The sequence below is a fragment of the Anabrus simplex genome, chromosome 8, assembly GCF_040414725.1.
Source record: "Anabrus simplex isolate iqAnaSimp1 chromosome 8, ASM4041472v1, whole genome shotgun sequence".
NCBI lineage: Eukaryota > Metazoa > Arthropoda > Insecta > Orthoptera > Tettigoniidae > Anabrus > Anabrus simplex.
In genome coordinates, this window is record NC_090272.1 from 90,499,131 (window position 1) to 90,516,095 (window position 16,965).

Below are 16,965 nucleotides of genomic sequence, written 5' to 3' on the forward strand. Positions count from 1 at the left end.
GGGGCTACCTAACAACGATACCGATGGCGGGTTAAAGTAAAATCAGAATGTCAATTTGTGCATTTTTGAAAACAAGTTACATTAAATTGAAAAGAAGTTACAACTGAAAATTAGCGAGTACCAGGGTGCTTACACTCAAGTAGAGCTGGAACTCCCCATGTGAGTGAAGCACACAGCCCACACGTCCAATCTTTAGACCGGTCAAGCAGAAAATATAACACACCTTCGTAGTTCACATGCTCCCACTGAGGAGCTGGCGATCTTGATGAAACAGGAAATGGCAAGCATAAAATATGGCCAACGGCAATGCAAGGTTTACCTTTCAATGTGCCTTTAACCAATCAAATCCCACCTACTCAGAACTACTGGTAATTTCAAAGACAGTAGTTAGAAAGCCAGATATTGTTGATGTGATACAAAAGCACGGCAATATTTCCATGTAGCATTCCATTGTACAATGTACAATTTTGAAAGTTTGATCCAGAGCAACAAGATGATTAAAACTTTAAACACATGCGACACCCGGCACATCCCTGACTGCTTCAGTCAAGATTTAAGTTTCAGAAGCAAGACATTTTTAAAATTTATCTGATCCACATCTGGATTTCCTGTAGGCAGAATTCCCAAGAATAGTGCATGCACAAACTAGAAACAAATATCTTCAGATATTAAAAAAAAGTATTATAAGTCTGGGATTGGTAACATTGATATCCAGTTGTTGTTGTTTCTTCCACCAGTTTACACGGTTTTGAGAATAAGATGGTGATTAATTCCTACATCGCCTGAGTGGCTCAAACGGTTGAGGTGCTGGCCTTCTGACCCCAACTTGTCAGGTTCGATGCTGGCTCAGTCCGGTGGTATTTGAAAGTGTTCAAATAAGTCAGCCTCATGTTGGTAGATTTATTGGCACGTAAAAGAAATCCTGCGGAACTAAATTCTCGCACCTTGGCATCTCCAGAAACCTTGCAAAGTAGTTAGTGGGACATAAAGCCAATAACATTAATTCCTACATCAATATTGGCTTCTGCAGAGTGGCAACTTGCTAGGCTGTCAGTGTTCTGATGGGCTGTTACAAGGTATTATGTAACGTCAGTACAGATGCTGTCTTAGTGTTGACAATACTGTAGCCACATCAAAGATATAAGAAAAGAAGAAAATAAGCTGTCATATATTGCAAAGAAAACCACTTGAAGCCAAACCCAGAGAAGACCATTTATGCAAGAAGCCTTCTCAACATAGTGTAAATACAAGAAACCCTTCAACATTGCAGTAAACCAAAATCATCTAGGAGCCAAGTATCATTCGAAAACTGCTGGCTTAGCTCAACACCCCTAGTTCTTTGTTTCTTTATACAAGAATATTCAGCGCCTGTTTGGGAAGAGTCTGCTTGTAGTTGTTATTAGACCCACCTGAATCATAACCGATTTCTTAAGACCAGTTCCAATTCAGATGTATAGTTTAGCTGGTGGAGTTCCCCCAGATAATAGACATAAAGAGATGGAGAAGAAACAGATGATATATACTGCACACCCACGGCTCTTTCAAATTTAGGAAGAGTATTATACAGAGAGTAACTTACTGCTGTGGCCACTGGTATTCCCATAGGTACTTAGCTTTACCAATACACTGCCACCATTAATTTTTGTGTGAGAAATCACACTGCTAAACACACAAAGAAAGGATACATTTCAGGTGAAGATTGTATAACAGTTGAAATGATCAAATTAGGAGGAACTTGTGTTTTGAAGTTTGCTAAACCTTATACTAAATGTCTACAACAAATACAAATACCAGAAATTTGGAATAATGCTATCATCATTTTGTTTCATAATGATGGGGATAATGATCTTATTAAAATTATAGGCCAATTATTTTGTTTTCAGTGATGAACAAACTTTTTACAAACCATCTGGAAAAGCCTCTCGATCTTTCACAAAGCAGAGAAAATGCAGGAGTTTGAAGTGGTGTTAGCACAGTGGATCATCTGCAAATGTTGAATGAAATAATGGAATTAAGTAACGAATACCATATTCCACTCTGTCATGGTATAATCGATTTTGAGAAAGCATTCGACTGAGTATCTACCAAGTCAGTATTGGACGTACACAGTTGTAAAACAAGGTATTCAGAATTCATATATCCAGCTGCTACAGAACATTTATTCTATTACTAGCTGTAACCCGCGACTTTGCTCACATGAATTTTGTAATTTTATAAAAGTAATCGTTCCTTGGTACTGCACTAAGACGTTATCTAAAAATCCCTAAAGTACAAAAATTCCCTGAAAAATTGAGTTTCACTTACCCCAGAACCTCTTTGTAAACCACATTTGTGGTATTGCCTTTTGGGGCTAAGATGACCAGGCTGCTGGCAGAGCTAATTCTGGAACATGCAACATAGAACTCTGCATGTAAGAAAGTTTCTTTACTTCTAAAGGATATTCCAAATACCTATTTCCATGTCTGTAACATCTTCAGTTTTTGAGATATAAGTATCCCCATAAAAAGAATTCAACCCCTTTAGCAGTCCCCCCCCCCCCCCCCCCAATGTGGATTTTCTGAAAACAAATGTTAATTTTAAACAAAATTCTAAACCAATTTTCACGTCTGTAACATCTTCCGTTTTTGAGACATGTATCCTCACAAAAAGAATTCCAACTCCTTTTTCAATCCCGTTAAGTGGCTTTTCAGAAAATATTCCTTTGTTTTTAAAGGAGATTCCAAATACCAATTTTCACTTCTATAACCGCCCCCTTAGGTGGAGTTTCCGAGAACAAAAAATGCATGTTTCTTTACTTTTGAAGGAGATTCCAAATACCAATTTTCACTCACATGTGTAACATCATCAGTTTTTGAGATATTAGTACCGTATCCTCATAAAATGAATTCAACCCCTTCTTCAGTCCTTTTTATCCCACCCCCAAATGGACTTTTCCTAAAATAAAAAAGAGTCTGTTTATTTGTAAAGGTGTCTGCAATTATTAGACTCCATCAAGGCAGTGCAAGATTTAAAATTCAAAAAGGAGGTAGGCTAGAGGATCTCAAATTATTATCTGCTACACTGGAAGAAATATTTGAATGTATCAAATGGACAGAGCTAGGCAGAAAAATAGAGTATATTTGAATCACCTTTGTTTCATTTATGCGATGTATTGAATTCAATAAATGCAGATAATATAACGGAAGAAATGCTAGAACTCAAACAGGAAAGTCAAAAAGTTGGTCTAAGTATGAATCTGGACAAGATCCAAGTTTTATTCAATCCACTGAAGATGGTTTTCCTCGATTTCCAATTTTCCCCCAGGCAAATGCTGGGGCTGTACATTAATTAAGCCCACGGTCGCTTCCTTCCCACTCCTAGCCCTGTCTTACACCATTGTCGCCGTAAGACTTATCTGTGCTGGTGCAGTGTGAAGCAAATTGTGAAATAAAATAATAAATATATATAACAATTATTCAATTCACATTGCCCTAAAAAAGATATAAAGATAAAATCAGTGTTGATAGATTCAGTTGATCAATATATATAAATATACCACTGAGCCTTAAAAAAAAAAAAAAAAAAAAAAAAAAATTGATTAGTGTGTCCTTCCTTTAATGATACACGGTTGCGAGACTTGGAGTCTCGGTACAAAGAATATCTATAAGCTCAGAGTAATCTAGATAGCAATGGAAAAGGTCCTGTTTGGTATTTTCCAGAAAGACAAGAGAGAGCAGTGTTGAGATTAAATCTCAAACCTGTGTGAAAGATCTCCATCATTACTGTGAAGAAGAGGAAGTGGAGTGGGCAGGTCACATTGCACATCTTAACAGTCAGAAGGTGGGCCCATGAAAGTCCTATACTGGATTCCTCTTGACCATAGATGATCTAGAGGCACACCTCATATAAGATGGGTCCATGAGATCAGATCATTCATGGGGTCTAAATTGATACAGCCGGGCAAGGATCATGAACAATGGAAGATGTTGGAAGAGGCCTTAATCTAGCAGTGAATTGATAGTGGATGACGATATCACACTCCGTTAGGTCCTTCATCCTCATATCTTTCCGGAGCTGATCCCACCACACTTTCTTGATCATACCATTCTTTTCCTTCCTTGTGACATGCCCTATCCTTTTCAATCACCTGCTCTTAACCTTTACTGCAATATCAAGGTCTTTCAACAGTTCTCTGAGCTTCCAGTTAGGCTTGATTCTCCATTCTCCCTCTTCATATGTTGGTCCGAAAATTCTCCACAGTATGTTCCGTTTGATTCGAAACAGTTCTCTGCTTCATATGTTAGTACCGGACATGCCGTCAAACCGTATAGAGTCAACCTCTTTTTTGCATACTTTTTACGCTACTTCACAGAGGAACTGAACCACATTCAGAATGAAAATAGTGTATGATGGCTCATAACATGGAAAGTGTTTCCTGTTACTTTCATCTTCATAACTCCCATAGTGGCTGATAAAAGAAATGGTAAGAGCCATTTGATTCAACCCAGCAAACGGGGTAAAGTCGACCACTACCTTGAAGTACACAGAAATGAGGTTTTGTTTAAATGCCAGTCTCGACCACTTTGTGGTTATTTGTGTTAAATTGCATCGGCATATCGAGATTGAGCTGGTTTGGGCATTTAATGAGGATGGAGCTGACAAGGACAGATTGTTTACTTGGAGAGGCATGTGGCAGGAAAATGGGTGGTGGGAAGACCAAGAACCCACTGGATGGACATTGTAGAGATGGAGCTTATAGATCGGGGAAGGACACTAGAGGACGTCATTAACAACAGAACATATCTCAATAAGACAGAGTGGAAGGGGCTTGCCAACAGTACCGGCAAACTGGAAGTAAAATAATGAAGATGATGATGAATGATGGCTGCGTACCTATGAACTGTGCCCCTACTCTTGCACACCGCAAGAGTTAATGGTAGACTGTGATAATGCTATGAAAGTGGCCCATTTCTGGGCAAAGATTATCTAATCTGTTCCCCTTGTGGGTGGGGGATGTAGACGAAGAATACACCCCCGGTATCCCCTGTCTGTCGTAAGAGGTGACTAAAAGGGATGACCAAGGCATGATTGAATTAGAACCATGAGACTGCTTGTAATTAGTTCCAGCACGTGGGGGACAGCATAGGTCGCCTTTACTTCCATGTAGTAACACTATGTTGTTAGCTACACAATAGGTTTGTGATTAGTAGCGACAGTGTGTGAATCAGGGTGGGTTTTACAGTGCCTGTGATTAGTACCACTATATGAGCGACACCACGGGTCTGCCTTGCCTATGATTAGTACCCGCTATGTGAGGAACACCACGGGATAGTACGAATCCCTGTGATTAGTACACATGTAAAGAACACCGTAGGTTTGTGTTGCCTGTACATGGCGCCGCAATGCGAAAAACGCCATAGGTCTGTGTTTCATGTATGCATTACATTACCTGTGAGTAGTACCATATGTGTGGAATATCGTAATTACTGCATTTCGCCTCATTTCATACCATTAAGGGTCGATGACCTCGATCATCATCATCATCATCATCATCTAGTCTGAGACATTTTATGTATTAATTTATTTATTTTTCAATTTATAATTGTAACATTCCTCTATGGTATTGTATGTTATTGCTTCTGACTCAATGAAATAATTTCAATTAAATGCCTGACATAAAATTTAAGGTTATGGTACCAAAGCGTTTTCTTACTATGTTCCTTAGGGACAAAGTTGACTGACGGTAAAAAATGTGTGAATTTCATAATTTGCTTCATATCAACTTCTGAATGTAAATTCTGATTCATGATATGTGTATCATTGAATAGAGAACCTTACACCCAAAATAACGTTATTGTTGCAATATGCAAGTAAGCATTCTTAATTCATCAATGCGGACAATGAAGCAATAGACATAGTACAATGAGGGCAGAAGTTACTTGGTATAAGAAATTTCAAAAATTACCGAATATTTTCAAACATTGCCTTGTTTGGCATCTTTACCATCGACTTTACATTTGTTCAGGTTCAACAGTTACACGTCAGAAATATTTTGCGGCATAAACACTGTACACTGTAGTGTCATATAGGTGATCGACTTTGTAGTGGATAAAAATTTTACCTTATGACATTTTTTTTTGATAGAAAGGAAAAATAATTTTTACTATAATTTATATTTCAGAAATAGAAATCTATATTTTTATTGTATTTCTGTCTAGTTTAACAAAGCCAAGTTGGTAAAAGTTAGACACTACATTTTGGGCCAATGACCTTCGATGTTAGGCCCCTTTAAACAACAAGCAAGACACTATTCTTTTGTTTTATTTTGATTTTGGCTACACTGGCTACTGCATCGTCAAGGTCATAAAATACGTTTGGTACTTTCTTGTCAGATGGTAAGAGGAATTCACATCCATCAGCTGATAGCCAGCAGCGGCAGCTCTTAGTTGCAGCTTATAAATCTCATGTTTATTCCGTATTGGCTCAGCACAACTAAGGTTAAGTTATGAGTAGGTTCCCACCTTCCAATACTTATCATGTCTGAGACATTTTATGTATTAATTTATTTATTTTTCAATTTATAATTGTAACATTCCTCTATGGTATTGTATGTTATTGCTTCTGACTCAATGAAATAATTTCAATTAAATGCCTGACATAAAATTTAAGGTTATGGTACCAAAGCGTTTTCTTACTATGTTCCTTAGGGACAAATAATGATAAGTATTGGAAGGTGGGAACCTACTCATAACTTAACCTTAGCTCTTAGTTGGGATAACAATAAACATGTCCGTGCTAAATCAGAACAAATATTGTCCTTAGGTGAAACAGAAAGTTTGAGGTAGAAGGGAGGGCAATGCAAGTAAATGTGGACCAATCCAAAGAAAATGTTCGTCTGGGATCTTGATTTGTTAGAGGTACAACACGGTACCAATCTCTGTTTTGCCAACATTATACATCATACTAATCTCAAAATTATTGAACAGGTTGTCATCCCTGATCATTTATAATATTTGTGTATGTCTGCTGTGGAACTGTTATTTACTGGTCTTCCCTGATATTTTAGTAGCCTTGGTTTTCATAGACCTGTGATTTTGGAAGACTGAGTGTTACATTTTTACTTTGCTGCTTGCTTTGTTTGCACGTGTATTTTCTTGAACATTGCATGGTTTAGACTAAGAACATGTGAGAAAAAATAGTTCATTAACCTATTCTTTTTTTCTTAGGCTGAAAAGTACATCGATCGGAAGGTGGACAAAGCTGAGGAACTACTCAAAAAGACTCAGCGCAAAGGTCGTCGCTGGTACCACTCAGTCGTCGATGGAGATGACTATTTCCAAGTTAAAGAGATCCACATCTTCCTGGCTTCGTTTGTGGTTGGGTTGGCTGTGGGAATGGTCACAGCTAGCTAAATCATTTCTTTGTTTCTCCTCTTAGTTATGTAACCATTTCAGTTGTGTTTCTCACTTTCAGACTTCTATAGGTTTGTTCTTCTGGTTTAATTTGCCTCACATATCTAACAAGATAGTCTGTAGTGACCTGGAACCTGGATGCAATGCTGTCACACGATCACATATTATCGATCCATGTGGATCTTTACCTCATTTAGCGATTGGTTTTATGATAAGTGGAAATTGAAAGAAATCTAGACTGATGTGTTTTATTTGTGAATATTGTAATCTGTAAGTAGAAGAAAAATGTGTTTTGTGAAATGCTTATTGTTAGGAATATTTCATGTTGAAGAGGGTGATGAATGTATGAATTTGTCTACCTTCATTGTAACTTGATCTGTCAGTATTTAGTAGATGATGTGGAAAAAGATGTGGGTAATTTGATCTAAATTCCAAGCTGATTCATTTTGAACAGCTGTTAAGAAATTCTGATTGCAACAGTTTTATATTCTCTCTGAAGTCCTTTGAAAAAGGAACAGAGTTTCAGATGAGAATTCTGGGTGCTCTGCTATAAGCAGTGTATGGCTGTTTGTTTTTAAGGGGACCTGTATATTATAAGACTTGAACTGGATATCCCACTTATTCAAATCCCTCTAAGTTCATTCAAAACATTTAACTGATTCTATTTTGTTAAAAGTAATGAGAATTTTTGTATTCATATTTAGTTTTTTAAGTGTGCTTTCCTTGAGATCATAAATGGATATTGTAATCCTTATACATGACATGATTGTACAGTTTCCCTTTGCTTTGCCAGTTTTAGAAATTTGAGAAGGATCCAGAATAAAAGAATATAATTTTAAACTGTTACCATCACTTATTAATGGGTATTTTACGTTTTTGAACTGTAGTTATTCAGACTAATAAAGTAAACAAATTGTAAAGTTGTGGGATGTAGATCCCCTTATTGCAAGCTCTTCCAGATGTTGAAAACTATTTCTTTTCAGCTGTATCATGATAGCAGCTAGGATGTACATTTGAAGAGAAGGGTAAGTGATGAGAAACCAGCAATGTTTTCTCATCCTAGAGCTAGTCATAACATATAAATCGTGTTGCTTTCTGAATCTACAATAAAATGTCATTAGTACATAATACCACCAGTGATAATTTTCTGTCATGTGTTTGTTTCTGTGAAGTAGAAACATTATTTCTGCTTTAAAATAATTTAATATATTGGGCTTTATTACAACTTTGTGTTTATTATGATTATAAGAAAAATTTGGACTGATAGAAATTACTTGTACATTAACATACTGATTAGAAATAAACATGTAAATCCATCATGTCTTTTGTTTTATTTATTAATGTGCCTGAAATTACAGGTGACTACAAAGATCCAGAATGGGGAACATGCAAGTGACTACTAGTGGAAATATTTGTTATTTGTTTGTATAACAGCATATTACAACAGGTAATTTACACATAGACTCAATATGGAACATCCTCGACATGCTAAACGACACTGTTGAATCGTGAACTGCCATCATTCAGAACATTATAACAATCCCTGTGTTAAGTTTTTTTTGCATTCGCATAGGAGTACAAAACAGAAAGGCAAAAGTGGATATTGGGAGTGAACCGAATGAAGTAAGTGGGAAACCACTGCAATCAGCCAGCCGAGTATTGGCAGGAAAACCATACCTCATTGGGTTAGGAGGAAATGCCAACTCAGAACCCTGAACATCTGGGGTTGTCCCTCTGCGGTTAACAACCGTAGTTGTAAATCGGAGCTTGCTCCACCCAAGGTTAACTACCTTCAAAAGTCAACCATGGAAAGATCTTTTAGGAAAAAAAATTCCACCGTCCTGTCCAAGAAGCAGGAGAAGGCTACATCGGATTTGGTGGGTAGCTACCTTGAAGGCATCAACGAGTCGGAGCGTTGGCAATCACCCATTCCTATGCCAGCACATAAGAACGTGATCAAACAAGATCAGATCAACTACATCAACTTATAATATTAATTCTCTACTTAAAGCAGGAAAACTAAAGAACTTGACGGACGAATTAGATAAACAGAAAATTTTAGTAGCAGGACTCCAGGAGATGAGAAATACTACAGAAGAACCATTCGAATCTCAAGGCTACAGAATTTACAACGGGAAACCTGGACTAAGGGTTATGAAACAATGTCCCCAATTTGGAATTGGGTTTACAGTCAATGTGAAAATAATAAATTTGATAATCGATTTTCAAGCCATCTCACCTAGAATTGCAACTTTAGAGTTTAAAAGCATCCAACAAAATTTATACCATCATAAATTCCCATGCCCCTACTAATGAAAAGAATTGTCTAACAAAGACTAGGAAAGAAGTGGAAAAGTTTTGGGATTTCCTTGACCAAACTATAAACCAAATAAATATTAACACCATTAAGATCCTATTAGGGGACTTCAATGCCCAACTTGGAAGAGAAATACCGAGATATCATTGGGAAATGGGCTCCACCTAAACATACAAATAAGAATGGTCAAAGACTTGTTGAACTCTGCAGAGAACACAAACTAATCTCAAAGTCCACTTACTTCAAAAGGAGGCCCAACAAACTTAAAACTTGGAAACATCCTGATTGGAGAAAAGGGGAATGGCAACTGGATCACGTATTTATGGACAAAACCTTCCTCAGAGAAATCTACAATGTTGAAGTATTAAGAGGAGTAGATATAGGTTCAGATCATTACATAGTCAAAATCAAAATTAAGTTCACACCACTAAAAAAAAAAAAACAACGCAATAAACGAAAGAGGAACTTTGATCCACGCCAATTAATTAGGAATGATAAATATAGAGAGAAGTCACACAAAACATAAAACTGACAGATAACTTAGAAGAACTGGTTCCAATTCTCAGGCAACAAGCTGAAAATTTAGCCCCACTGAACACACGTAAAAGACATGCCTGGTGGACCTCAGAATGTGACAAAATTCATGAAGAAAGACATCAGGCATGGTTAAAATTTCAAACACACAAAACAGAAGAAAGTGCAATCAACCTCAAAAATACCAGGAAAAGTTCACACAAATTATCAGGCAAACCAAGAGACAACCACAGAAAGATCTAATCAACTCAATAGAAGAAAACTACCACAAAACCAATTCCAGAGACTTTTACAAAATGTTTGGAAGACAATTACAAAAATTTGCCCCTCCCACATTAATGCTGAAAAGTGAGGATGGAAAAACGACACATAATGACAAGCAAAATGCTGAAATCATGGCAAAAGCATTCATTAAACTTTTAAATTGTGAAGAACCCCAGGAACTTTTAGCAATTAATACAGACACGCCCATCAAAACCCTGCCTGAACTCGTAAACCCCCCCAACAATCCAAGAGGTGGAAACAGCTCTCAAAGAGTTGAAAAATTATAAGGCATGCGGAGAAGACCAAGTTTTTGCAGAAATGTGGAAATATGTCAATGATACAGTTTGAACATCCTTACACATGGCCCTAACAAAAATCTCGATAACAGAAAAGTTCCCTGAACATTGGACCACAGCCATAATCCACCCATTCCACAAAAAAGGAGATAAAAGCAATCCAGATAATTACAGAGGTATCTCTCTCTTAGACGGTACATACAAGATTTTCTCAAGAATCCTATACAGGAGGATCAAAGAGCAACTAGAGGAAGAATTAGGTGAATACCAAGGTGGTTTCAGACCTTGGAGAAGCTGTGCAGAACAAATCATCACTTTAAAATTAGCCATAGCATATTATAAGAATCAAAACAATCCTCTTGCAATAACCTTCGTGGACTTTAAACAAGCTTACGACTGTATCCATAGACCTTCAATGTTGAAAATTTTAAGAAATTTTGGGCTCCATCCAAAATTAATCAAATTGATTGAACTCGCCTTAACCAACGCTAAATCAAAAAATCAAATTGATTGAACTCGCCTTAACCAACACTAAATCAAAAGGCAAGTTCAGAGGGGAATTCTCTGAGCCATTCATCATAACAACAGGCTTAAGACAAGGAGATTGCTTGTCACCACTGCTGTCCAACCGTGCCTTGGAATATATAATGAGGGAATGGTACAGGAGTAACCCAAAGAACATCCGAATTGGAAGACCCAAAGACAACATAAGTTTAAATTGCCTAGGTTTTGCCGATGACCTTGCTGTCTTGTCCAACAATATTCAGGAAACCAGACAAGTTATATCACTACAGGAAATAGCATAGAAAATTGGTCTTGGAATATCTTTTGAAAAGACAGCAATCATGTTTACTGACCCACCACTCATAAACAAAATTGCCATAGGAAACCAAGAAATCAAAATTGTAGATAAATTTAAATATCTGGGAGAAATCATAACATATAACCTCAATGAAAAGCCAGCATGGCATAACAGAATAAATAAACTGACCAGAGCACAATATGTTACCAGGAATACCTACAACAAAAAGGGTCTGTCAATAGCAACAAAATTAAAACATTACAAAACAGTGACTCAACCAGAAATAACATACACAAGCGAAACCATCTTCAAAACAACTAACACTGCACAAATAGACAAAATACTCAAGATAGAGAGAAGAATCATTAGAACATGCATCAACAAATCATACCAAAAAGATGGACACTGGAGAGTAGCTTCTAATGAAACAGTCTACAAGGAAATAGAACCAGTAATGAGCACAATCAGGAAGAAACGCATTTCATTTTTTGGACATCTAATCAGGACACCTGAGAACAGGATCATCAGGAGAATAATAGAAAAATTATGGAATAGTAAGTGTAACATTAAGTGGATTACAGAAATCAAGGAAGATATGGATGAACTACAAATTTACAGTGGAAGACTATAAAACAAAACTGACAAAATCAAGAAACTCACAGACAAACCAACCAGACTGCAAATCAGAATCAACAAACAGACAACAGGAAGGGTGATTTCCGATGAAGAAAGAAGGATAAGATCAGAGAGAATGAAAAAGTACTGGGCTGACAGGAAACTGAAAAATTCTTTGTATAAAGTTGGCTACAGTGGTCCAATGAAGACCATAAAATGTAAATAATAATAATAATAATAATAATACCAGAAATATTTAATTCATATATAATTGACACCTTGAGAATGACTAGGGTATAAGTCATTATTGAAATAGACATTAACATCTCATAAGTTCCTTGTCCTTGTTCATTACAATGCTAAATTCATATAATCCAATAATTTTGTGCTGATTCCAGATTTCGCTCTTCCTGTAAATAGATCAGAGTTCATTCCTGCAAAAAATACAGTATTAAGGAGAATCATGACTTAATTTTGAAACTTCTTCAGTTTTGATTCTGTTTTTACCAAACATAGGTTTCACATTTAGGTACAAATAAACACATATTTTATCAAAATACAGATATGTAGATGTATTGGTTCAAACATTTTTTTCAGTTTTCTCTTATACAGTACTAGCAAGATACCCGTGCTTTGCTATGGTTTTAGATTGGAAGTTTGAAATATAACTTCTAAATTTTGGAGATTCCACTGTCGGCTAGCCTATAAAGTTCACTCTCAGTTCGTATGTCAAACGGTTTTGGAAGAATGATTATTTCTGGATTTAACACTCATTTGAACCCCATAGGAATGGAATGTTTTAAAACTCTATGTTATTTAACATCTAGGGCGTAGATACAATCAACCTGTGAAATTTTTACTTTGTATGTCGAACAGTAATGGAGAAAAGAGGTTTTGTTTTAGGGGAAGAATGTTTTTTAAATACTTCCTATTCAACATCCAGAACATAGAAAACCAGCCTTCATGTAAAATTTTAAGTTCATACGTGAAAGGTTCTCGAAGAAATGAATATTGTGATTGTCAACCCCCATCTAAACTCCTTAAAGGAGAAACATTGTGAAGCCACACTGAATGGCTCATATGGGCACGACGCTGCATTCTGAGCCCAAGTTGACAGGTTCGATCCCAGCTCTTTTTTAAAAATGCTATTTATTCGGGGCGTCGACCCATGTGGATCTTTTGCCCCTACTGGCACCATGTTGTATGAACCTGCGTGTAATTGGAATAGCAGTAGTGAGGAAAGGAAGATTAAAGACGTCACAAACACCCAGTCCCCAGGACAGGGATTATTAATCATTACAATTAAAAACCTCTGACCCGGCCGGGAATTAAACCCAGGGTCGCCGGACGACAGGCAGACGCGTTGCCCCCTACACCGGGGGGCTGGACTCGATCCTGGCTCTGTCCGGTGGTATTTGAAGTTGCTCAAATGCATCAGTCCCATGTCGTTAGATTTACCAGTACGTAAAAGAACTCCCGCGGGACAAAGTTCTGGCACCTCGACGCCTCCAGTAAGTATAAAAGTAGTTAGTGGGACGTAAAACCAATGACATCATCATTATTATTAAAAACATTTTGAATTACATCAAATTTGACACTGAGGACATAAAAGAATAACCTTCTTGTAAATTACAGCTTTGTACGTCAAACGGTTTTGGAGGGATGAATAATTTTGTTCCCAGAGATAACCTCATTTAATCCCTTAGGGGCAGAATGTTTTAAAATATTTCCTAATTTACATCTGGGTTTTGAAAATATTCACCATCATTTGAAATTTTGTCTTCATACATTAAACGGTTTTGGAGGACTGAGAATATATATATATTTTTGGGGAGGGGGGGGGGCATCCTACACTGTGTGATCAGAAGTATCCGGACATCCCCAAAAACATACATTTTTCATCTTGGGTGCATTGTGCTGCCACATACTGCCCGGTACTCCATAGCAGCGACCTCAGTAGTCATTAGACATTGTGAGAAAGCAGAATGGGGCGCTCCGCAGAACTCGCAGACTTCAAACGTGGTCAGGTGATTGGGTGTCACTTGTGTCAGAAGTCTGTATGCGAGATTTCCACACTCCTAAACATCCCTAGGTGTACTGTTTCTGATGTGATAGTGAAGTGGAAACGTGAAGGGACACGTACAGCACGAAAGCATACAGGCCGACCTCGTCTGTTGACTGACAGAGACTGCCGCCAGTTGAAGAGGGCCGTAAAGTGTAGTAGGCAGGCATCTATCCAGACCATCACACAGGAATTCTAAACTGCATCAGGATCCACGCCAAGTACTATGACAGTTCAGCGGGAGGTGAGAAAACTTGGATTTCATGGTCGAGCGGCTGCCCATAAGCCACACATCACCCAGGTCAATGCCCAACGATGCCTCGCTTGGTGTAAGGAGCATAAACATTGGACGATTGAACAGTGGAAAAACGTTGTGTGGAGTGATGAATCACGGTGAACGTCATCTGCCAGCGTGTGTAGTGCCAACAGTAAAATTCGGAGGTGGTGGTGTTATGGTGTGGTCGTGCTTTTCATGGAGGGGGCTTGCACCCTTTGTTTTGCATGGCACTATCACAGCACAGGCCTACATTGATGTTTTAAGCACCTTCTTGCTTCCCACTGTTGAAGAGCACTTCGGGGATGGCGATTGCATCTTTCAACATGATCGAGCATCTGTTCATAATGCACGGCCTGTGGCGGAGTGGTTACACAACAGTAACATCCCTGCCATGGATTGGCCTGCACAGAGTCCCAACCTGAATCCTATAGAATACCTTTGGGATGTTATGGAATGCCAACTTCGTGCCAGGCCTCACCGACCTACATTGCTATCTCTCCTCAGTGCAGCGCTCTGTGAAGAATGGGCTGCCATTCCCTAAGCTACCTTCCAGCACCTGATTGAACGTATGCCTGCGAGAGTGGAAGCTGTCATCATGGCTAAGGGTGGGCCAACACCATATTGAATTCCAGCATTACCGTTGGAGGGCACCACGAACTTGTACGTCATGTTCAGCCAGGTGTCCAAAGACTTTTGATCCCATAGTGTATATCGTTTGAAATAGCATGGTCTTTTGTGGTATTTTTTGACTCACTTTTGGGTATAAAATTTGCAGCATTAAATCCATCATAAATGAAAATATCCCTTAATGATCGCTCCTTGCTCACGCGCAGCGCTAGCCTGCACGTTAACTCAGGGAAGTCCGCTAGAGTGCTCTGAACCTTGTCATTTGCACATTCCCCATACTACCGCATATTTACAAATTAAGAGCCTACACTGCCGTTCTAAGGAAAACTGAAAAAATTGAGATCAAAGTTTAATGAATTCTTCATCATTTTCTACTTTATGGATGACGTTGAATTTAGCACATTAACTTTATAACGAACAGAAAATTTATTTCTGGCATAATTTTTTTTCCCCCCTTGAAATATTGAATTATGACAGATATTGACTTTAAAGAAAGGATACACCTTATACTATAGTGGAAGAAGAGAAGCCAAAAATGGTGTAGATCTCATAATTAGAAAAGACCTAAAAGAATACCTAGAATTGGTGGAAAACATGAATGACAGGTTGCTTAAGGTCAGATTGAGACTTGAAAGCTTTCTAGATATTGAAAAGGCATCTGACAGTGTCCTAAGGAATTTGGTATGGAAAACATTGACAGAGGCACAGATTGGGAATGAAACAATGCAGATGGTAATAGCATTGTATCAAAATTGCAAAAGCTGTGTTAGAACCAAAGTGGGTCAAAATGAATGGTTCAGAGTTGAGACAGGCTTAAGACAGGGAAGTGTATTGTCTCCCTTACTCTTCATTATCATCATGGATAGAATTCAACATAATATTAAGGACATGATGAGCGAGCAAGTAAAGTCTACCATAAAATGGGGTGAATAGAAACAATTTTAACTTTTGAAATTGTCTGGACAATGCTCTACGAAAGATACATGAATTATTTTTGTGACAATATATGGGTGTAGGTCAAATTATCAAATGGCCAAATTATCATGGTTTTAGCAGTTACCATTCACAAAATATTTTTATAAAACATGTCTGTTTCTATTTACCTGCCAGTGGGGTGAATGGAAACAGAATACATATTACCATAATGTTGCTATTGTACCTTCATTTGGGGGATTGGAAACAGTCTATATCTAACATTAATGCTATAAGTGGGGTAGAATAATAACATAAACATCCTTTCTCAACTGTTATGTGTATTAGTCAATAAAATCAGTACAAAATTAGTAGGTTAAATTGAATAAAAGTTTACAACATTCAGATATATTTAAAAAATTTACACATTTTTAATGTCAAATGGTATTTCTGATCATAGAATGCCTACTAAAATATATATGCCTGTCCTCTATAAAAAGCAAAAATTGAAACAAAAGCACACACAGAGTTATAAATAACACCAGTCCAGTTTAAATTTGAGAAGACCTCTGCCATACGTTTCAGGACTCTCCACTTTAGTTTTCACTTGACTGTATTCGCACTCACATTCATCAGGGACGTCTGGATACATAGATATATCCATTGAAATTTTTGGTTGATTTTCCATGAAGAAATTGACCAGTAAACATGTTATTTGTCTTAACAACTTTGCCAATGAACAAGCGATCCTTTTCCTTGTTTAAAGTTGCTTTTGACATGTCACATGGGAAGGAAACTAGCAGCCAGTCACCTTCTTCAATATCATTCTTGAAAAAACCTGGACCATCAGCAACACTGAAAGCCAAAA

At 37.6% G+C, this 16,965-nt stretch overlaps 1 protein-coding gene across 2 annotated transcripts in view; it reads left to right on the forward strand.

Moving 5' to 3' along the window:
* The window catches only part of LOC136878827 (FUN14 domain-containing protein 1), a 130,134-nt gene extending 121,424 nt beyond the window's left edge, over window positions 1-8,710 (forward strand). The window contains exon 4 of one of the 2 annotated variants that reach the window (XR_010860847.2): window positions 7,206-7,341. Coding sequence is in view for 1 of the 2 variants with exons in the window: in XM_067152336.2 (XP_067008437.1) it covers window positions 7,206-7,391 (186 nt within the window). In the remaining variant the exon portion in view is untranslated. Of the gene's footprint in view, window positions 1-7,205 lie in introns of both variants that reach the window. The other variant, XM_067152336.2, reaches the window with a different exon arrangement.
* Window positions 8,711-16,965: the final 8,255 nt, after the last annotated feature.